Source organism: Ambystoma mexicanum, chromosome 5q, assembly GCF_040938575.1.
Source record: "Ambystoma mexicanum isolate Mex_15411 chromosome 5q, UKY_AmexF1_1, whole genome shotgun sequence".
NCBI lineage: Eukaryota > Metazoa > Chordata > Amphibia > Caudata > Ambystomatidae > Ambystoma > Ambystoma mexicanum.
The window spans coordinates 81,410,939-81,434,455 of NC_090933.1; the positions used below are offsets into that span (position 1 = coordinate 81,410,939).

General features: G+C 46.4%; 1 protein-coding gene across 4 annotated transcripts in view; it reads right to left on the minus strand.

Annotated features, from left to right (window-relative positions):
• TMEM245 (transmembrane protein 245) overlaps window positions 1–23,517 on the minus strand; it is a 956,632-nt gene that overhangs the window by 684,543 nt on the left and 248,572 nt on the right. For all 4 annotated transcript variants that reach the window (XM_069620553.1, XM_069620551.1, XM_069620552.1 and 1 more), the window contains exon 6: window positions 4,823–4,992. In XM_069620553.1, the coding sequence (XP_069476654.1) occupies window positions 4,823–4,992 (170 nt within the window). The remainder of the gene's footprint in view (window positions 1–4,822; window positions 4,993–23,517) is intronic.

The following is a 23,517-nucleotide window of genomic DNA, read 5'->3' on the forward strand; positions in this document are numbered from 1 at the left end:
TAGAGGCATGGGGACGCAAGTAGTCAACGAGATAGGAGGTTGGAAATCACACTGTTTCACACGATGTATAAGACCAGAGCTAGGATAAGGACTATCTTTTAACAGATAAGAGAAACCCTTCAAATCAGCATGCATCGTGGGACATTCCTTAGTGGGTAGGACAGGAAAGTGGACAGGTTAAGAAGCAAACTACCATTTAAAAACACAATCACATCCTGTTGGGAGCAGTCTATTCTGACCCAGAGCATTTCCACAAAAATGGAACACACCTATCAGTAAATGGGATGGAATTATTCCATACAGGGATTTTAAACATACTATCAACCACACAGGTGTGGCGGCATGGCCCTGGAAGGAAGCTGCCAGCAAGCGCAAGGGTGCTCACCAGACAAGATGTCGGTCCCCAACACATGGATCTGAGAGCCCACAATGGGGGCAGTTGGTGAGCCAAGGAGGGCCAGTTCTTGTTTCACGGTCCAAGTGCCCAAAAAGTTCAGAACTAGGATAACACTGCACACCTGTTGATTTGTGACAAACACAGTAATCTGGTTTGGTTATATTAATATTATGTTTAATAAAACCCACAGACTTTTATTGCCAACACAAAAACAAAGAGTCTGCATAAATTTGTATGATGCGTAATGTATATTTTCAATGCTAGACAGACGCTAGCGATTCAACAGCATGGGACACCTTGAGCATCCACACCCACCCAGCTGCCTTACGAGCGCATGGTCTTGGGTGTGAACTGCCATCGATACTGGGGAGGGAGGGCGATGGATGGACTTGAATAGGGGAGTCTGGAGATACTGGGTCTGGGGAGGCCATGTGAACAATGGTCACTGTGCGCAAGATCCCTTTAAGGTGCACATGGTGTTTGGCTACTTGAGTGTTCCTACCCACCCAGCCCTCTTGGGAGCGTACGGTCATAGGTATGAACTGCCATTGATACTGGAGGGGTGATGGATGGGCATGAGGCGAGCGCAAAAGGCCCCGAACACTGTTGAATGGACACAAACCTATGTTGATTTCTGGGCTAGGGTCTTGATAGAGACTGGAGGATCCCTTTGAGTTTTAGATGGTGTTTGGCACCTTGAGCGCATATTATAAAAGTGAACACCCATACAAGCCAGAATATTTTGGGCAATGGAGAAATATAGTTTTTTTATTGAACGTGAAAGACACGTATGCGATGAACACTCTGATGTGCAATAAGCGAGAGAAATTTATTCAATTTACATACTAAATTCATTTGTCAGTGATCGATCGAAGTTATGACAATGTAGGAGAACAACATGAAATGTTAGTCCTCTGAGTGGTCAAAATTACATCACATCTAGAGTATACTTACTCGTTGCTTATATTGCGAGGGCGAACTGTTGCGCTAAGTTCGCGCATAAGCACCATCATAATCCTCAAGACAGACCTTGTGAAGCAGGTTGCCCTGTAGTCAAGCAGCTTGGTAACGCATAGCAGTGGTGTGTCTTCGGATATGTAGGCCGAGCATCAAGAGTTTTCATGCCAGCAGCAGTTCGCCATCTCGGTTGGCATGACCTTGCGACGACTGCAGGTACACCAGGTGGAAACGTCTTCCATACGTCTAGGGTCAGGCTCATGCTCAGGTGATTCATCTTCCCCAACTATCGTCCGGTTCCCCATCGTTTCCGCTTCTTTCTCATTCCCTTAGTTCGTCTTCGGGATACTCAGGCTGGTAGTGGTAGGGCTGTATTGTTGCCATTATATGACAAATATTTAAATAAAATGAAAGTACCTCAGTTTTGCTACTTTAAGTACTTGTTCGCGGGGCTTCGTATTAGGAAGATAGCTGAACAGAGCAGAAACGAGTCACAGACAATCAAAACTAAATACAGTGAAACGATTGAAAAAGCAATGTCTGCTCAGAAAGGGTTGGTTTATACTTGTTGAGGAAAGAAGCATCCTGGCATTTCCATGGAGACACGTCAATAGCTTGAGCACAGAGAAGGTTGACACGAGACGTGCATTGGTGTTGTGAAATGGGGCCTAAGCGTCTAGTGAAGTCCGTTTGAGGGGCGGGCAATCTGTATTCTTGATGCGAGGGCACTTGAACTTAGGGCGATACAGCAACGGATAAGATTAGCACAAGATGGCAGCCCCGCAACCTGTTTTCGTATTAGTAAAAGTGACAGATTCAAATATGCAGGAAAAAAAGAAGAAAAAAAATGAAATGTAACAGGCTATAGTTTATTTCTTGTCCATAAAGCAGTTACTTAAACTTAATAGTGATGCAACAAGGAAGACTTGGTATCAACCACCCAATGTGGCCACTGAGGCACCAGGAGTGTGTTGACTATTCTCCCTGTTGCTGGCTGCTTTGGGTATTCTAAAGATATCAAAGTATTTGCTTAGTGTTACATTTTATCTAGTTCACGTAGACCTGTGAGTAGAGAGAATGCAGTGGTTAACAAATAGAAGCTAGGCACTTGTTTGAATTGCAAACTTGAGGAGTCTCATCACGCTAGGGCATGATATCTGAACATGATATTTCAACATTTATACAACTGCAAAGGATAACAAGCACACGTTCACTTTTGATTAGGCCAAAAAGGTAAACAGGCATCTGATGCAAATATAATTGACTGTGTGCCGTGCTAAATATATTAGATTATTAAAAATGAGAAGCTATCAAGGCCTCTCCCAACCTGATCACTTAGGTCAATTGGTCTTTAGATAACCACTAGCCAGAATAGATTGTACAAGAAATGTGACACCTTTAGTGTAGTATGACAGTCAATTTCCGATTTTCACAAGTGAATAGGCATAAAATAATGTAAATTAAATATACCAGAGTGTTAACAGAGAATGACTTGTGTGCAATAAACATGCACAATAAATACCATTTTGATTTGTACTTTTGAAAAGATGGATTCATGTGCAGTACATGCAATGATGATCTTGATTTAATGAAATTGTCTGTGTATCATTAATTAGCATTTGGGAGAAAGATTTATCAGTCTGGTAGCTGGAAACATGGGTATAATCTATCAGGGCCACCTGTGTGACTCCCTCGGTCTTCAGACATTCTTTTTCAACTGATGCCACCCCACCACTTTCTCCCCTACTGCTCACCAACCCACTTCGGCCACAATATGCGCGCCGACCACCTCTCTACCCCAGCTCCCACTTAAATGAGCGCAATCTCCACCTGGTCTTTTTGCACGCCGCCCCTCTCAGATTCAGTCATAAATGACATGGAAATAGTAATTGGAGTTACTCCCCATAATATTTTTTTGTGGCAGCCATCTTTGTTAGTTTATTTTCCGGAAATTGGGTACACGCAATACATGTAGAGCACATTTCACACACAAAAAATGTAAACCGTGATTAGCGCCCCAAAGTGCTAACAGCAGTAACACCTGTGATCGGAGCAGGACAGAGCCAGTAACAGTTATGAGCACTCACAGAGGCCATCACTTTTGGCTTGGGATGGCGGACCGATACCGGCCCTGCCCGCCCGCAAACACAGGGGTTATGCTATATTATAATTGAACAGTTTGAAAGCATTTTTAAAATATATGGGGCTTTACCGGGCATAACATTACAACAATAGTCTTCATCAGACTTAACTCCCAAATGATGGCAGTTCCCCCATTGTATGATGGTGCGGCCGGGTATGGCCCTAGCAAACAATGGGTGTATCTCTGGCACGTCAATGGAGCACCTTGGTAATATTTGGTTAGTAAATATTACAACCGTAAACCTCCTTCAATAACCTTTTGTTATTTAACTTATCTTACAAATATTGTACCATTGCGATTATCCGGCTCAAAGGTGATGTTGGATTGCTTCATATGACATCATCGGAGTGAGGGGGATGGAGGGTTACAGTTCACAATGCTCCTTTCTGTGATGCCATCAAGCAATGAATACAATTCCTGTGTCTGAAGCATTGTGGTGAATGAAGATTCTTGTCAAACGACGTGATGGTAAGATTTAAAATCAATTCTTTAAATATAAGAGTGGGGAAAATAACATCTGTGTGCCTGGATACACTACACGTTTTTGTCCTTGTAAAATGAGTAGGGAAATTCATAATGGATTTTTACGACTGTACCAAATCAGGCTATTTATGCCCTGTATTGTTTGTTAAATACTTTGTTTACTTTTTAAAGAACAAATGATCTATACAAGGGAGAACATTAACTTGTGCACATTGTATTTTAAGTCTTCTAGTGGGAGTGGAGTACACCCCTGAGAACAAAAATGTATGTCACCTAATGTGAGAGAAGGTGGGGCAGGGAGGATATCCGACAAGAGGGAAAGTCATGGCAGGTGCTTATATTGTTTAAACTTAAGATGCCACAATGGATAATACACGGGAAGTATCGGTCAAACATGACTTCACACCTATTAGTTGAAAAGAGAAAACTGGTTTTATAGAGACTGAATTGACAAAAAACATGAATGCAAACGTGCATGACAGATTACATCAGCTAGGACGGCGTAGCGGACATGGACTCTAGCATGTTTTAGGAACTCAGAATCATAGCTATACGGCAGCAATCAGTTGACAACAAATAGCCACAGAGCGAGTTAGTAATGCTGAACGTTTTCAAAAACAACAAACAATCAACGAACTGGAGCAGCACAACACCTACATTCGAGAATTCTTTAGGCTTTCGAGAGCACCTGAGGCATGATGGACAGGTGCTCCCTTCCTTATAATTATGCTCTTGTTAGTGTGAAGAAATAGAAGGGGGAAGAGAAAGTTGAAGCAAAGGAAATAGACAGTCAAGACTGTGGAAACAGCAGATGGTGGGACTACTATCAAAAACAGAAATACCTTGCTATCTGCTTTGAGGAGGAATCTTCCAAGTCCTTTGATCGGTCGTGGTGCCAGCGCCTCCTGTCGTTCCTTGACAAAGTCTACAACAACTTCCCACCACGGGCCAAAGCGTTTTTCCAAAAAATTCAACACTCCAAAGCGAACAACCAGTTTCTTCAGAGCCCACACTGTAAGCAGAAAGGTTGAGGTCACAAATGTGCATTGCAGTGCAAAATACAGTTCAGGTGTTTTTCTAAGCCTTTTGTAAACAAATGACCTTACTTATGTTTATCCTCCTGCCAGATTTCTTCTTCATGGGAAACCAAGAAAACTTTGATAAGGGTTTAATTAAAGTAATACGTTAAACTGAAGAGGACAATGTTTAAGATGCTTTCTTAATAGATTTACTCTATCAGTTTTTCATGTTTAACAAAGAACACATTAAATGGATAACCCAAACAGATGAAATCCCTCCCTTATGAAGGAACAAGCAAAACACCCACATATAAGCCCAATCTCTGGAGGTTAGTGGGCTCAAGCAAAAAGACTTCCCATCAAGCATTTATGAAGTGCCATACTAGTTAGTTTCCAAGCGCCATAATGAATTCATGTAGACTGGGCTGGCATTTTTACAGGTTGATTTCTTTGGTTCCATATAAAAACGTGCCCAGGAAAAATTTACTATTTCACAAAAGGAGGCCCTTGAATTATTCTTTTTTTTGTTTATAAAGCCTGTGGTGCACTAACTCGGGACTACTGCATTTATCGCAAACAAGAATTTGATCCCCAGGCAGTCCTCCTATACCTGTAGGTGTTTATTAATTCTATGTAAAGACCGGAGGGTAACATTATGCTTCTCTTTCTTTATTTTAACATATGAAAGCAGCTCAGCAGCAAGTATTTTTGTGCACCCGACTGCGAGCACATGGTATGCATAATAGAGGTGCAGTAAAATACCAACAAAACCTCACTCAAAGTACTAAAGTTCAGTTTAACCCTGCCTCTGAAGGAAGTAAAACTCCATTTCCCATGAGGCACTCCATAATTCACCCAAGGTCACCAACATGTGACACTAGTCCACCAATAGTCACACAGATGTCCTTAAACAGTCTTGAACATGATGTAACTTCCTCTTTCTTTGCTGCTCAGAGCAAGAGAAAAGTAAATTCATGTTCTAGACTGCATTTACAACGTAATTTTTTACATGTTTCTGCTTCTGTATAGTTAATTATATGTTTTCATAAGCTAGATAGCATCTGTTTGTCACGATCTTCGCGCTACCTTTTTATGCTTTAAAGCCTGTTTCTTCTGAGCTATGCCCTTCGCGTCCCTGTCAGATTTTGTGCAACGTTTCCGACGCCGGCTGTTTCCTGCCGGTGTCGGAGAATGTAACATCCCAAAGCGGTTTTGTTTCTTCTAACGCTGATAAACCGTTCGCTTTCTGCATAAAAGAGGGCCGACTCAGCGGACCCTTGCGTAACATTTTACTTACTTCCCCAGCCTGGCGTGAGTCTCCAGAAGCTTGGGGAAGCAGCCTCATCTTCATTGTGGCCGCGGCGCCGCCCGCAGCCTCTAGAGGGATCTTTAGTAAGCTCTGGTCCTTTTATCTGTTTTCTGGCGCTCGCGAACGCATTTCTGTTTCTTTTTATTGCGGATTTGCAATCGCGAGTGTCAGAATCCACATCAATCTACTTAATTGCCTTCTTTTGACAGCATAAAAAAAAAGTAAGTAAGACAGGAAAGAAGATCTTCAGTCAGACACACAAGGTCTGACGACTGAAGATCAGTCCCATATAAACCTGTCAGAGTGGGCTAGAGGGAAGGCATCCAGTGGCCACAGAAGATAGTAGAGATAAAACATTTTTTTTAAAGTGTAATAAAGGTGCTATATATATATATATATATAGCACCTTTATTACACTTTAAAAAAAATGTTTTATCTCTACTATCTTCTGTGGCCACTGGATGCCTTCCCTCTATCTATATATATATATTTACAATTATGGCAGCGCAGTACCCCCCCTCAGACAGTCCAGAATGGGTCTGAATATGAGGATTATCCTATAGATGAAGTGGCAATGGCTAACAGCCTTAAAAAGGTACTGGGATCCTCCGTGGAGAGAGTTGCTCCTACCAATCCAGCAGCACCTGGACAGCATGGAGGAGCACCTACAAGAGACCTCCCCGCCTGGGAGAAAAAGAACACAAAAGAAAGTACCTTTCAGCTGGGGGGGGGGATGTACTCAGGCTCATCTGAGTAAAAACTCTGACCCCCCCCCCCACCACCCCCCTGAGCCAGCCAGAACCTGCCACTGCTGCCGTCGCGGACACCGTCTCCAGGCTGAAAAAGGCCTTCATGAACAAGAAGGAAGCCCCTTCCCTCGATGGACCCTCTTACCCCGAGGAAGACAACAGGGGTATAAGACCCTCAAGCCCGGAGGGATACAGACAGGGCACTGACGAAGAACAATTTGAAGGAGTATACGATATCGATGATCAGCCTCCCGTTTCCTCAGATGAGGATGTTCAGACCATAGGGTCATGACACTCAACTTCGGGGATTGCGGCAGCCCTCATCCCCAAGAAGTCAACCGGTGAACAGTCTCCTTCTAGAGGGATGTTTGCGCCAGAAGATCTAGTACATCCCAGATCTACCGACTGGAAACCATCCTCCGGAACAATGGAATATATCAAAACAAGGCTGCGTAAGCCTCTGCATAAAGAGGTTAGAGCCAGACTCAAGGCACAATGCCCTCGCCCTGAGATTCCAGACACGGTAGCTATAACTCCGGAGCTAAACTCCAAAATGATCACCTTCCTGGGCAAAAATGTTAAAGATGAAAGAAAGGGCATTGACCGTGCCTGGAGGTCCTGCCAGGACAGAGTCCTGGATGTCACTGGTCCCCTGGAAAAAATGATGGACCTAGCTGAAGCTGCCATCGACACAGGCGACCCCATTGACCCAGTTATTCTCTCAGATTGGGCCTAAAAAGCAATTTGTCTGCTGGGAAACGCTAGCTGCGCCATATCGGCCGAGCGCCGAAAAGGCATCCTATTCAAGATTGACGCTAAACTGAGTGAGCTAGCAGACACCGAGTCAGGTGCCGCAGCCCCAGGTCTGCTTTTCGGCAATACCTTTCTGAAGGAGATGTCAAAATTCGTCTGTACTTTTACCGCCTTCGATAAGCCTCAAGCTTCCATCAAAAGAGTTTTTTCTTCAAAAATGTTCTCCAGGACCGGACAAGGTCGAGGTCGCTCTTCCGGCCACTACTCCTTCGATAGAAGCCCTCAACAATCCAGGGACAAACACCATGCCTGGCAAGACCGCTCCGACACCTTCTTTCCTTCAAGGGGGCGAGGAAGGGGTCGCGGTTGGAGAAGAGCCGCCAGATACCCAGCTCAGCAACAATCCACAGGTCAGTGTATTTATAGCAGCTCCAGCGCCGCAAGCGCCCATAGGAGGGAGACTAGCTCTCTTTGCGCATGCATGGGTCTCCTTATCAGGGGATGCCTGGGTCAGGGACGCAGCTCACGGTCTGCGCCTAGAGTTCTTTGTAGAACCCTTTCAAGCTTGTCACCCTGCCCCAATAGCGATGTCCATAGCAGACGAAGTAGCTCTAGACAGCGGAATACAAAGCTTATACCGGAAACAGGCAATTCGCCCCTGCTCAAGCCAAAGCGGTTTCTACAGCCCCATATTTTTATTACGCAGGAAACAGAAAGTACGCCCAGTGATAAATCTAAGGGCTCTCAACGATTTTATTGTCTACCGTCATTTAAAGATGGAAGGCACCCACATGCTCAGAGACATCTTGAGACGAAAGGATTGGCTTATGCGATTAGACCTGAAAAACGCTTACCTCGCAGTGCCCATACATTAGGCCCACTTAAGTTATCAGAGGTTTTCATAGAAACATAGGGACTGGGAGTTCAGGAGTTTACCATTCGGGCTCTCTTCAGCACCTTTGGCTTTTACCAAGCTTCTGAGACCCGTAGTGGCTCATCTGAGAGAGCAAGGCATCAGGCTTATAATCTACCTGGACGACATTATCTTCATGGCTCAATCTCAGGAACTAATGGAAGAGCAGACCAGGCTAGCCATAGACCTGCTAGACAGTCTAGGTTTCCTTATAAACTGGGAAAAATCGATCCTTTGTCCATCCAGGAACTTTCTGGGATTCGTAGTGGACACCCAGGCTTCTCAGCTCTGTCTCCCGGCGGACAAGATACATTCCACCCGACGGGAGATTCGCAGACTTCTGCAAAGGAACTTCATATCTCTTCGAGAGGTAGCGAGAGTGATAGGTCTCCTATCCTCTTCCATCCAGGCAATATTTCCTGGTCCTCTTCACTACCGAGAACGACAGAGGCTGAAAGGCCAACATCTAAGACTCTCTAACTCCCAGCGTCTGATGCTCTCGCCACAGGCGAGAACGGAACTCAACTGGTGGTTCACTCACATGGAGGCCTGGAATGGCAGGGCCATTTTCGTATCCACCCCAGATATCATAATCGAATCAGACGCCAGATGCTCCAGTTGGGGAGTGAGATGTGGTCCAATAGCCACAGGGGGAACTTGGTCCCCCCAGAAAATACAAATGCATATAAACTGCCTAGAGCTCCTCGCGGGCTCTTTCGCGATGCCCTCCTTTGCCAGAAACGGAGCGAGTTGTTGTATCTTGCTAAAAATGGACAACATTTCCGCAGTGAGATACATCAATCATCTCAGTGGCACGAACTCTTGGCCTCTGGCGGAGTTAGCCAAAGACTTTTGGCATTTTTGTCTAGAGTACCAGATCTACGTAACTGCGGAGCATCTTCCAGGTCTCACAAACTTAGTAGCAGACTGGCACTCCCACCACTATCGATTACAGCGACTGGAGGCTCAGCATAGATATCTTTCTTCGCCTCCAACAAATTTGACCTCTTTGCCTGCCACCTCAACACACAAATACCAGTGTTTTACAGCTGGAGACTGGATCCAGCAGCGACCACGACACTCGTTCCTGCAGCAATGGACTGAGGGGATCCACTATGCCTTCCCCCCCCCAATTACCATGATAGCGAGGACCCTGGCGTAGGCCCGTCATGAGAGAACAGAGTTGGTCATCATAGCCCCGGTCTGGACCTCTCAGACCTGGTATCCAGTTCTTCTGGTACTTTCCTCGGACTCTCCAATGGTTCTACCCCACTTTCCAGATCTCCTGCTAGACCAGTCAGGTCAGCGTCATCCCCTTCTACTCAGCGGGTCACTGATCCTACCAGCTTGGAGGATGTCAGGTCAAGGTGGAGAGTCCCAGGTATGTCACTCAAGGCCGTCAACCTCATTGAGGAGAGCTGAGCCCCTGCTACCCTCAAACGGTACTCGGAACGCCTGGAAGATCTGGTGCCAAGATCAAAGGCTTCCTCCAGTTTCGGCACCTGTAGGAGATACTCAACTTTCTAGCATAATTAGTTGAGAGGGGTCTTGCCTACAGGACATTCAACGCTTATCGTTCGACAATTTCCGCCGGCCACAACCTCATTCAGGGAGTCCCAGCGGGTGAACATCACCTCGTTTGCAGGTTACACAAGGGTGTTAAGCTTACAGTACTGCCTCCATCCCGCTATAACAAGCTGTGGGACGTCAATAAAGTACTCAATCTTTTTCTTTCATGGCCTCCTAATGAGGAGTTATCACGTACCGCTCTCTCCGGCAAGCTGACTACGCTGCTCTGCTTGGTCTCATGCAGGAGAGTTTCGGACGTCAGAGCTCTCGACCTAGTAGGCAGGACCTTTTCCCCTGATGGTATAGTGTTTCACATACACAGGAGGACTAAATGTAACTTGAGGGTGATATCTTACCTCGCCTTTAGAGAGCAACCCAAGCTTTGCCTGGTTACATTTTTGAAAGTCTATGAAGAGGCTACAGCTCCTCTTAGCTCTCAAAATGGGCAATTACTGATAGCACTGCGTAAGCCTCACAAAGCAGTTTCCGCCCCAACATTGACACAAGCATGCATAGATACTACCCACTTCGTGAGAGGGGCCATGGCTCCAAAAGCCTTTCAAGTTGGAGTCCATTTGGAGGACATCATGAGGATGGCCGATTGGACAGGTCGAGTCGATTTTTAAGCAATTCTACCCGAAACCGGTATAACAGCCATCTTTGATAGCAGTAAGTAAGCTTTAAACGAGCTTAATGTGAGCCTCCGGTCTGGACTTAGAATAAAGATTTTCCATAACTTACTAGAAAGTCTTAATTCTATTAAAGACACAGAGGCGAGCATTATCCCGCCCAGTGAGACAAAAAACGCGCATGCCACGCTTGAGATTAATCATCATTTGCATTGCGGGAGGGATTGTTGAAAAACGCTTTTTCATGTTATGATTAAACTTTAGATAACACAGATTTCTCTCCCACCCCAGCTAGTGGAACTAGGGTTTCCATACGCATGAAGTAATTATGATTATTTTGTTTCTTCCATGGCAGCGCCTACAGACAAACCCGTCTGATCTCCGGCTCGACTCAAATTCTCCTTTACAAAAGAAGGATTGTGCCACAGTTTCGCTCTACTTTCTTCCAATGCGGACCACATTCAAATCGGCATCCGCACGGCAGAGTTCTGCCCCTGATGAACGCTCAAGCACTGCTGATTAATCACCACGCATTAGTGAACTAGCTCCCTTGACCGGACTCCCCTGGACAAATTTGACAGTCCCGGATGGCTGTCCAAACTACAGGCGGACCCGGCATAACAGATGTCAAATGCCCCTTTTTACCTCGCTGATGACGAGGACTACCAGTAGCTCTGACACTGGACTCTTGATTTCGATATACATAGGACACTCCCACATGTACCATGTTTCTCGTCCTGAGGAAGGCCGTTCCACCTACAGCTACCCAAAGATAGCTTCTAGGCCGAAACACTGTTTTGTTGACCCAGATTACTTGTGCTGTAAACACTCCACTATTGTACAGCTTCTACACACTTGTTTTTTTAATGTACTCTGATTACACTCTCAATACTCTGATTCTTTACCCCTAATAGGGAATACGGGGTGTGTAATTGCTGGAAACCTATACCCAAAATGTACTTTTGGGTCATGCTACTGATGTACCATGCCATGTATTGTATTCATGTTCTATGTTGAGTATCCTATGTCTCCACAGATGTATATTATATATTAAATAAGAAAGAGTAGCATACATTCTTAATTTCTTTTTGAATTGTTTTTCAGAATTGAATGTATTTTTACACTGGTCAGGCACCCCGTATGACCTTACTCAATTGTGTTCCATTAATTCTATTAAAGACACGGACGCGAGCATTATCCCGTCGGCGAGAGAAATAACGGTGCATGCCACGCTTGAGATGAATTATCATTTGCATTGCGGGAGGGATTGTTGAAAAATGTTTTTCATGTTATGAGTAAACTTTAGATAACACTGATTTCTCTCCCACCCCCGCTAGGGGAACTATGATTATTTTGTTTCTTCCATGGCAGCGCCTACAGACAAACATCTGATCTCCGGCTCGACTTCTCCTTTACACAAGATGGATTGTGCCAGTTTCGCTCTACTGATTTAAGAGCAGATAAGTTCGCAGCCTCGAAAGACGAAGTACATCATGTTCAAGACTGTTTATGGGCTCATCTGTGTGACTATTGGTGGACTAGTGTCACATGTTGGTGACCTTGGGCGAATTATGGAGTGCCTCATGGGAAATAGAGTTTTCCTTCCTTCAGAGGCAGTGTCAAACTGAACTTGAGTACTTTGAGGTTTTGTTGGTATTTTACTGCACCTCTATTATGCATACCATGTGATCGTAGTCAGGTGCGCAAAAATACTTGCTGCTGAGCTTCTTTCATATGTTAAAATAAAGAGAAGCATAATGCTTGCCTCTGTGTCTTTAATAGAATTAAGACTAACTAGTAAGTTATTATGGAAAATCTTTATTTTTATTTATTGAACATTTGTAGGGCACCTATACAGCAGAAGGAGTTTCCAGGCACCTCAAGATTAAGGGGTAAAGTGGGGGGGGGGGGCGCAGAGGAAGATCAACAACAATAAACGGTCCTACTAGGCCTTATAACTTTAAAATCGTGCAAGTGCAGCAAACAATAAGTGCAGGGGTGTGGGTGAGGGGCAGGTCAGGTCAAAGTGAAAGGTAAGGGGAGGTGGAGGGATGAAGTAGGGAAGGGGCCACAATGGGCTTGGTTAGTGCTATTGGAAGCCTGGAGGGCAAGTACGCAGGGGGAGCGGGGTAAGAGACAGCAAGTGCCATGATTGGGGTGGACCAGACTCAATAGTCTAATTTTCTGCGTCGGTTCCTTCAAAACCAGAATTCAAACAATTGTTTCCAATGTTACTTAATATATTTGATGATTTTATTTAGAACATGACTCAATTAAAATCAACACATTAAAAAGAATGTATGTTTTCTTTTAAATAACACTTTTTTTGTAGAAAAGTAAATAAATCGCACAAACACCTAAAGAACACCCTTTCTAGCGTGCCATCAGAAGAGCCCCAAAGGTTTTTAGTTAAGACACAACATCTCTTGACATATTCTGTGGACTTCTGACCAAGTTAATCACAACATTAACAATATGTTGCTTCTGGTCTTCAACATGTTTTGGTTCCCTTACGTTGATTTTACTGAACCTGAGCATTTTTAGGGGCGTATGAATGTATTTCAGTCGTTGCATAGTGCATATTATTTTTGGGTGTTTGTGTAACATTTACCCCAACATTTAACCCACTCTTACCCCTAGGTTTATCCTAATCCCTACACTTCGCCAACATAACCAGCCCTCTCCAACCTACCTATCCCGTTTCTTTAACACTTACCCAAACAAACGGCAACATCACAAACCCTTCCGCAACCACCCTAACCTTTACTCTAATTCTAACCAACATCCTTACTTGAACCCTAACCGTAACCCTTAACCTAACCCCCATACTAACCACTTTAAGTTATAGCCCTGCAAAAAGCCCCATCAGACTAGTAATGCATCTCTGCACAGACCTGAGGAGTGTGATTCTCTTGAACTGGTTATTAAAAACCAGTATCCTTGCAGTCAGTGTAGTTATGGATAAGACGAAGATGGAACCTGAGTTGCTAATTCTAAATATGTATTGGAACCAGATTCCATACAAACATGAAATTATTTGAGGGAATGGGAGAGATAATTTCAAATTGGTTACGTAATGGTTGCAAACATTCCAATATATTGACATGTGATTTGAATTGCTTTTGTCCTCTATATGTAGTCTGCCCACCCTATAAAAGGAAGGAGGGTCCATTTCAAGTATGGTAGAGAAAAGAGGTTAATTTGCCAAAGATACTGGAACCGGGCTAAACGACACACATTCCAGCTGGTTACCCAAGACAGACACTTTGGCAACTTTTAAATGGGTCTATAAACCTGGGCAGAGAGGCAATACAGGGTGTGATTGACAAAGCAACTTGGGTACAATTCTATTGCTCTGCCATTGCCAGGATTAATAACATACTGCAATCCCCTGATTTAAAGGAACCCAATGAAAAAAATGGGAGGGACCGTTTGATAGTGATAGCATACTGGAGGTAATCACAATGTCTACAAATTCTAGAGCACCAGGTCCTGATATGTTAGCGCCTTCTACCATCAAGAGTGAACGAGAATTATGGGCAGACATCTTGGAGGCCCTATTCATAGATGATATAGAGGTGTACATCGTCACAGCCTCATAGCATATGCCTACCTGGTCCCTTTTTTTCATAACATTTTATTGAGTTTTACAGATAGACACAACATCAACAACATTGCAGTGATTGAAAATCGCTTCAGCACAAAAATACAGATCCAGTTGAATTTCAAGGGAGAGTAAGATGGCGACCTGCTCACTGTTGTCCATGTCCCTGCCCATTCGTGGCAGCTAAGCGGGGCCCCATGCACTGGACTACTTTGGCTTGAGTCTAGGGTTAATAGAGTGGGCTACTTTGGAGCCATCTGGTGAGTGGTGACCTTCTAGTGAGCGCTGGGAACTTAACTGCGTAGTCCATAAATGGTGATTTCCCTGATATGTTTTATTAACTCTCTCCAGTATGCCTCTGCCTTCGGGCAGGTCCATTCCATGTGGAAAAGGGAGCCGGGGGTGGGACAACTACACCAACAGTTTACGGGGATATCCGGGTTGGCCCTATTGCGTTGGATTGGGGTCACGTAATATCTTTGTAGCCTCCCTCCCTGTTTGTGATGCATTGTGAACTCTTGTGCAGTCTGGTCCAGATTTTCGCCCATTCTTCGACCTCTATTTCCCGACCCCATTCCTTCTCCCATTCAAGCATGTACCTTTCTTTTTTAGAGTGGTCGGCCCTATCTAGAAGACGATACAGAGTGGAGGTTTTGCTTCTTTTAGTTGGGGTTGTGAGGGAGATTTCCAGCGCTGTTAACTCTCTAGTGCATTTTTCCCGGTCCGCCCTGTGAGGCAGCCAATGCCAGATTTGGGTATAGTGGAATCTGTCCCGCTCGTCCACCCCGAATTTTGACTTCCATCTCATTAGAGAGATGCGAGTTCCCTCTTCTAAGAAATCGCTTGTTTTTAATAGACCGCCCTCCCTCCAAGGCTGGAAGCTGAGGGGAGGACTGCCTTGTGAAAATACGGGTTTGTTCCAGATGGGGGTTAGGGGCCCCCCGAGCGCCCCGGATACCCCATTTCCAGGCTGCCGCTTTCCAGCATTGAACAATTGTAATTGTGGCAGAGAGGGGGCCCCTGCTTACTTGTGATTTTATATCTGGCAGATGTGGGAGATCTGCGGGGGTGCCCGGGCCCCAGGCCTCTTCGATCTGTGTCCATTTCGGTGTATCGGCTTCTTGCACCCAGGAGAAAGCGTGGGATAGCTGCGCCGCTAGGGCATATCTGGCCACATCGGGTACACCCAGCCCTCCCTGAGCTTTGCCCCGAGTCATTATTCGTTTGCCAATGCAGGGTTTCCTCCCCCCCCCTGAAAAATTCCTCAACTGTCTTTTGTAGATTCACTAGGACTGGGCCCGGGATGCGGGTCGGTAATGCTGTGCAGTAGTACAGCCATCTAGGGATAAGATTCATTTTTATGGCGGAGATCCACCCAAACCAAGAGATTTCTTGGTATGTCCAACTCTTTAGATCATTTTTAAAGGTCTTTAAGCAATTGTGGGAAGTTGGCTGAGTACAAGCGGGACGGGTCTTTGGTGATATGTACCCCAAGGTATTTGATTGCATCCTTCGCCCATGGGATCGGCATTAGGGGAATAAGGCTGGTTCCTTCCTGCTTAGAGATATTGATAGCTAGGGCTGATTTGTCTAGGTTTACTCTGAACCCTGATAAGGCCCTGAACTCTTCAATCTCCTCCCATAAGGCCCCCAGGGATGACGCCAGGTTTGACACTGTTATTAATATGTCATCTGCATATAGTGCGATTTTATATTTGTGATTTCCCACGGTGACCTCCCCTTATCCTTGTGCTCTGTCTGATTTTGGTTACGAAAGGCTCCATGGATAAGGCGAAAATCAAGGGTGAGAGTGGGCACCCCTGCATAGTACCCCTGGATATATGTATTGCATCAGATCTAGTGCCATAAAACCCGCAATTGTGTGGTGGGAATTTGGTAATTGGCCATTACCCATGTGATAAAGTTTGGGCCGAAGCGTTTCAGGTTCGCCCGAAGGTACCCCCAATCCACCAAATCGAAGGCTTTATGAGCATCTAAAGATATCACTGCCATACTATCCATCGTCCTCCGGATGTTATCGTGGGTCCCCCTCCCCGGTACAAAACCCGTCTGATCGCTGTCAATCAGGTTTGGCAAGACCGCACCCAGCCTGCCCGGCAGGACTTTAGCGAAAATCTTACCATCATTATTCATAAGCGCAATCGGACAGTAGGAGTTGGCCAGTTTGGGGGCTTTCCCGGGTTTGTGCAGCAGGACTTTTAGCGACTCCGCCATCGACCCGGTGACAGAGCCCGAGGACAGAAAAGAATTGAACAAGGTCGCCATCTGGGGTGCGAGGGTTCTAGAATATTTCTTATAGAAGTTTGCGGATAGGCACTCTCGGCCAGGGGAGGTGGATTTAAGAGATTCGATGGCTTTGGTGATTTCGTCGGCCGTGATGGGTGATTCTAGGTGGTCTAGCTGGATTGAATTCTGAGTGGGTACAGTACGCAAATACTCTGGCAGGTTGTCTAATACTGTAGGTATCCCCGTCATAATGTCTGAGTGATACCTCATTAGTTCGCTAATTTTATCTGCCTCGGAGTAGAGTATTTTCCCATCTGCCCCCACCAGTTTGAGGATGGCGTTTCTGCTGCAGATCTTTTTCAGTTTTTGTGTCAACACTTTGTTCGCTTTACTCCCTTTACTATATAATACTTTTTACTTACTACTTTTTTACTTATTACTTATAATAATTTACTCGCTTTACTATATAATAGAACTGCCTTGAGGAAGGCTAGGGATTTGGCAGTCAATCGGTGCAGTGCATGTCCAACTCTGTTTTAGCCTTCCTCAGAGCTCTCTCTGTTCTCCTAGAGCTGCGTAATTTCAGCTCATCCTTTAGTTGGTTCACCCCTTCCTCCAGTTTGGCTGCGGCAATGTTCGAAACTCTTCGCTGCTCAGCCCCCGCACTGATCAGGGATCCTCCGACGACTGCTTTCATCGCATTCCAGATGATGTTGATAGGGGAGGTCTCTGTTGTGTTCTCCTTGAAGTAGTTGGATATAGTGTCCTCGACTTCCGTTCTAATACACTCATCTAGTAGGAGGGAGTCATTCAGTTTCCAACGTCTCTGAGCTGGGTGCTCTTGACCAGATATGACCAGGTTTGCGGACACTGGGGCGTGATCAGAAATCATGCAGGTGTGGATTGCCATCTTATTTAAACATGGGTATAGGATCCCGGAGATAAGTATGAGGTCGATTCTTGAGAATCCTTTATGAACACAAGAATGATGGGTATAGTCTCTTGAGGTCCCGTTGAAAAGCCTCCACGTGTCGACGGATTCCGTATCCCTGACTAGTTTGGCTGGAGATAGTGCTTGTACGAAGTCGGAATTTGTGGGTGGTAGAGTTTTGTCGATGTGGGGATTTGGCATCGAGTGGAAGTCCCCACCCATGATCAAGTGACCTTCTTGGAAGGCCAGGATAGTTGGCATTAGGTCCGAAATAAAGTTGGCTTGGGACGTGTTGGGTCCATAGATTGAGGCGATAGTGATGGGGGAGTTCCTCAAATAGCCCCTTCAATAGCAGGAAGCGTCCACCCGGGTCCTTTTTTATTTTGGATTTTTGATAGAGGGATCCTGTCACTTAATAATATTGCCACACCTCTATCTTCTGCCGGTTGTGGCGAAGTACGCTTTTTTATATCTGTTGAACCTCACCGGGTGTTCGTCTTCTTGCAACAGGTGAGTTTTTTGGAGAAAAACAATGTCTCCGGATAATTGCCCCAGTCTGTGCTCAACTGATTTTCGCTTCCTTGGCGAATTCAGGCCTTGAACATTCCACGAAAGGATTACTATCTCGCTTGTGTTAGCCATCATCTCTTCCTTCTGCTTCAGCTATATTTAGCCCTGTAACCACTGATGGGAACTGCATTTCCAGGACTGAGGCAAGGTTGTTGCGTTGGTGATGCTTCGCCAATGTTGTTGTTGAGACGTGTTGTGATGTTGATCGCTGGGTCGGACCGTAGGCGCTCCGGCCACCCAAGCTTTATGTTGGTCTTTCAGTAACCCCACCCCACCTCCCGAATTGAACTAGTAGGAAAACGACATCCTACTGCCACTGGGAAACTGCCAGGAATGGCCAACTGGGCCACCAAACAAAACGTGAAATAGAACTAGAGTGATGTACCCGCACTGCTAGGGTATTCGTAGGCATTTTTCACTTAGGATCCTCCCCGCTATGAGGCTCAGGACTCCTTGAGAACTGGTTTATTCCATCCGCAAGTCGCCGAGAATCGTTGCATGAGTTTTCGAGAGCCTGTTTTCTCTGATAATGTTGAGGATTAATCATCCCGGATTGGGGTCTTTCTTGGGGGGGGGGGCACGAGGTCTGAGTCTTCGGCCGGCTCTCGACCAGGGTCCTTCTGAGGCCTTTCTGTGCTGAGCCTGGATCGATTCTTCGGATTCCGATTCCCCTTCCATCCTCCTGATGCCCATGAATTTGCCTCTTTCGGTGAATGAATTTGTATCTGGACACCCTCCCACGTGAATCTGACCGAGGTCGGGAACCCCCAGTGATATGGGATCTTCCTTTCGCGCAGCCACTCTGAATGTTTGCATAGTTCGCCAGATCTTGATAAAGCGAGATTGTAGACCCTTGAAAGGTGATTTGGCGCATTTGTCTCGCTTCCCGCATAATTTCCTCCTTAATTTGGAAGAAGTGAACTCTCACCAGGACATCCGGGGGGAGCGTAGATGCCTGTCTGGGAGACGTTCTGTGCGCCCGATCCAGCTCCAGAGGCAATTCGTCCGGGAGGGTAATTATGAACCTGAGTAGATCCGAAACATAACCTCTCAGTTCAGCATCTGGTATCGATTCTTTGGACACATACATCGGATTCGAGTTCAGCTGTTTGGCGTTCCACCTTCACCACTATTTTGTCCAGAGAGTTGATTTTTTTTCGTTACCTCTTCCGTACTCTTCTGGATTTCTTTAGTTAGTGCAGTGAGTAGGTCTTGAAGATCACCTTAGGTGACCATTTGTGAAGGACTAAGCTGTTGCAGAGTTGGTGGAAGCGGTGTTACTGGCGAAGTCCTCGGGCAAATCCCCCTTTTTAGGTCTTTCAGTGGATGAACTGGACATTAAGGCCACAATGTCCATTTGCTTGGACGCCTTCCCGCTCCTAGACATTTTACTACTGTTGGATGCTTTCCACTGTTTCCACTGCTGGTTGTTCTTGTATCCCCTGCTTGGTGGGGGAGTCAGAGGCCAGGCCCGCCGCGGTGTTTCAGGCAAGGGTGGCAGGGGGGGAGGGGTACGAGGACGCTTGACGGATCTTTTGCTGGCTAGTCTGAGACTCAGAGTCTTTTGGTGGTTTGGTGCTGACAGTGCCGTTTTCAAGGGGCGGCGGCTCAGGGACCCAGTCGTGGGCGCTCGGGAGAGATTTCTTGTTTGGAGCCCTCAGGATATGGGAGCGGAAGCTGACACTAGTAAGGAGGGTTGAGAGCCCCACGTAGCTCAGATGGGCCCCGCCGCCCCCGAATCCTCACCTTGTGCCAGCAGGGCGATAAGATCTATGAGGCTGTCCTTCTGTTGTTCCGGGCTGTCTCTGAGATCTCCAAACCGCAGTGAAGCCAGATGTGCTATTGGCCGGCTGGTTGTGTAATGTTGCGCCAGTGTTGAGGAAGCGCCGTACCGATCCGCTCGGCCGCAAGGTCCGGAGGGTGGGAGACCACCCCAGATCTCGGCTCTCCCTCAATTGCAGCCAGGCTTCGTAGGTCTGGGTAGCACCACACTACAGCAGTGCCGCCCCTCCACCTCCAGGTCCCCAGCAGACCACACCAGCAGGAGAGGAGGAGCAGGGCGACCTTGTGTCACAGGTGCCAGTCACAGCCCCCCGGCCGCGGTGATCGTGAAGTGGTGCGGCTAGCACCGTCCAGAGCCACGTCAGCAGAGATGATGTACGGCGTCAGAGCCGGGGAGGGGCGAGAAGTGCCGGAGCCTCGGCCGATGATGTGCAGCGTCGTACGCTGGGAACCCTCTCCGCCCCATCGCCGAGCTCCTCCGGACCTCAGATAGGGAGCCCCGCAGGATATTGTGAAGCCTTTCGCCGGAGCATGCCTCGGAGCTTTAGCAGGATGACTTGATTGCTTGGGGCAGTGCGGGTAAGCAGTCTAAAATCATTTGGCGGCTTGTGTTGGCTGCTCTAACGTGCCTGCACCTCCCCCTCACGGCCACTCCTCGTAGATTGGGGTCCCGGCCGCCATCTTGTCACCGGGTGGGTCCTGGACGAGAAGATGGGTCAGAACTCGGCGATCCGGCTGCCAACCTGGGTCCGGCTCGCTAGGTCGCTGCAGCAGACTTTCCCCCATGATGTCTCTCGCTTGCGCCATTAGTCGGACTCTGGGATCAGCGTTATTGTCTTTGGCACGTTGGGCCAGGCAGGAGCTCCTAGGAAGGCATGCCTATCGTGGCAGTTCCGAGCCTCGCCTCCACCTGGTCCCTTTTATAAAAAAAAAAAAATCAAAAGAATTTGGACAGCACTTCGCCTGCGAGCTATCGTCCAATAGCTATACTGGACGCTTTTAGTAAAGTGTTTTCAGCCTTGATATTGAAGGAGCTGGAGCAATGGTTGAACAAGGCTAAACAGATTTCTAAATGAAAATTAGGTTTTAGAAAAAGCACAGGTACATCCCTCAATGGACTAATCAGGACTCTTGCTTGCTGCCCCTCCATCCAGAGCTCTGTTGCTCCGGATGGAGGGGGCACCTCATGCAGGCCTCCCTGGGGCTCCGTCGAACGGCTGCATGAGGTGCCCCTCCTCCATTTGGGGTAGGGGGAGAGGGCCACCAAAAAATGTGGAACAGGACCCCCAGTGGGTGGGGCAGTAAGGTTTGGGCACCCTGGGGACAGATTAGCACACTAATGTCCCCATCTGCGCCATGGGAAGTTTGGTAAACAAAGAAAAAAATTGAAAATGGTACACTACACTTTGGGGGGGGGGGGGGGTGAGGGGCACCCTAGACCTCCGGGGAATTTTCCAATCTAAATGGGGGTGGCCCTCTCCCCACCCCACACACAAATCTGCCCCCAGAGGGCTACAAGGGGTGCCCCCCATTTCCACTTGGGGTGGGAGGGAAAGTGCCACCACCCTTTCATATAAAAAAAGACCCCGTGGCTAGAGGGCCTCCACCCCTGTTTGGATCCCCTTTTTTTGTTTTTTATTCATTTGTCCCCTTCCCTGGGGTAGATGATCACTCATCTGCCCCCAGGGGTCTTCATACCTGTGGCCCCATGCTTTGGTGCCCCGGGGGGGGAGGGGGCCGCTTACCTAGTAAGCAGCACCCCCTCCCCAGCTTCTAGAAGGGATCCCTGGTGGTCTAGTGGGCCATTGCTAGCCATGGATCAAGCTCTCTGCGCCCGATCCATGACCAGCAATGCTTTACACAAGGTGTCGTTGGAAAGGGGTGAATCTCCCCTTTCAAATGACACCACCCTTTCATGTGGTAAAACAATTCCGTGGTGGCTAGTGGTCCCCAAACCCCTCCCCCTCCTCATTTCAGCCGATTTTGTTTTTTTCAATTGCCCCCCACCCCTGGGGGCAGATGGTCACCCATCAGGGATCTCCATACATGGGGCCCCATGCTTTGGGGCCTCGGGTGGAGGGGGCCGCTTACCTAGTAAGCAGCACCCCCTACGCCCGCTTTCAAAAGACATCCCTGGTGTCTAGTGGCATTGCTAGCCACGGATCAAGCGCTCTGCGCCCGATCCGTGACCAGCAATGCGGTCACACAAGGTGTCGTTGTAAAGGGGAGAATCACACGCCGACATGAAACTGAAGGTAATCCAGCCCCCGGGCAGTGAGGGGGGGACCTCCCCGTCACATAACCCGGGGGTTGGATTATAGTTTTGTGTGATCCCTAGGCTTTGCAGGGATCACACAAAACAACGTGCCTAAAAGGACGAGCTATTTCGTCCTTGGCAACCTGGAGGTAATGACAAGGACGAGATACCTCGTCCTTGGCACTTAAGGTGTTAAAGGATGTTTAAATACTCCACTTTTACATTACAATGACCATTAAACTTATCACCTGGAATGTTAAAGGGTTAAATCATCCCATCAGGCACTGCAAAGTCATTTCTCATCTCACTAAATATAAGGTTGATCTCGCCTCTCTTCAAGAAACTCCCCTGAACTCGGATGAGAACAATAACGTCAAAGCCTCATGGATGGGGCATACCCTCTTTTCCAATGCTGTGAACAAAAAAGGAGGTGTATCTATTTTGATTAACAAACGCCTCCTAACCTTCTCATTAATTAAGGAAGAAAAGGACTCTCAAGGCCGATGGATCATTATAGAAGCTACTATCCATATTATACCAGTAACCGTGGTTAATGTTTATGGACCCACAGCCCCGGATCCACTCTTTTGGTCTAATTTTAAATCGAAACTTATGCAGAGAAATGTTGATCATATAATAATATGTGGTAATAATAATAACATTTTTGATTTTACTGTTGACCGTAAATCCTCTTCCCATTTTGTTAACTCCAAATCCTGCAAAAACGTCAACTTTTTAGAAAATCTTCATTTAATAGATTCTTGTCGATTTTGTCACCCAGAAGGCCAAGATTTCAAAAATGTTTCCCATTCACATTTTCTAGACTGTATTATATATTTATCAATCCCTCTTTAGCCTCCTCATTAATAAATTCTGGAAATTGGTCCAATCACCATTTCTGTTCATGCTCTGGTTATTACTACCCTAGAATGGTCTCATGCACCTAAATTCTCTCCCAGATGGAAATTCAATTTTTTTTTGTAAAAGACAACATTTTTATTGAAAAAACAAATTCTTTTATTGAAGAATTTTTTCATCACAAATGTCCAGAACATACTTCGGTCCACAACAATCGCATCTAAAGTTACCTTGCAATGGTTCATTATTCAACATGTTGCTTCCGAAAAACGACAATCTATTTATAAGGATTTATTAACTTCCATTAAAGATCTTGAAAAATTGCATCATAGTAATCCATACATTAA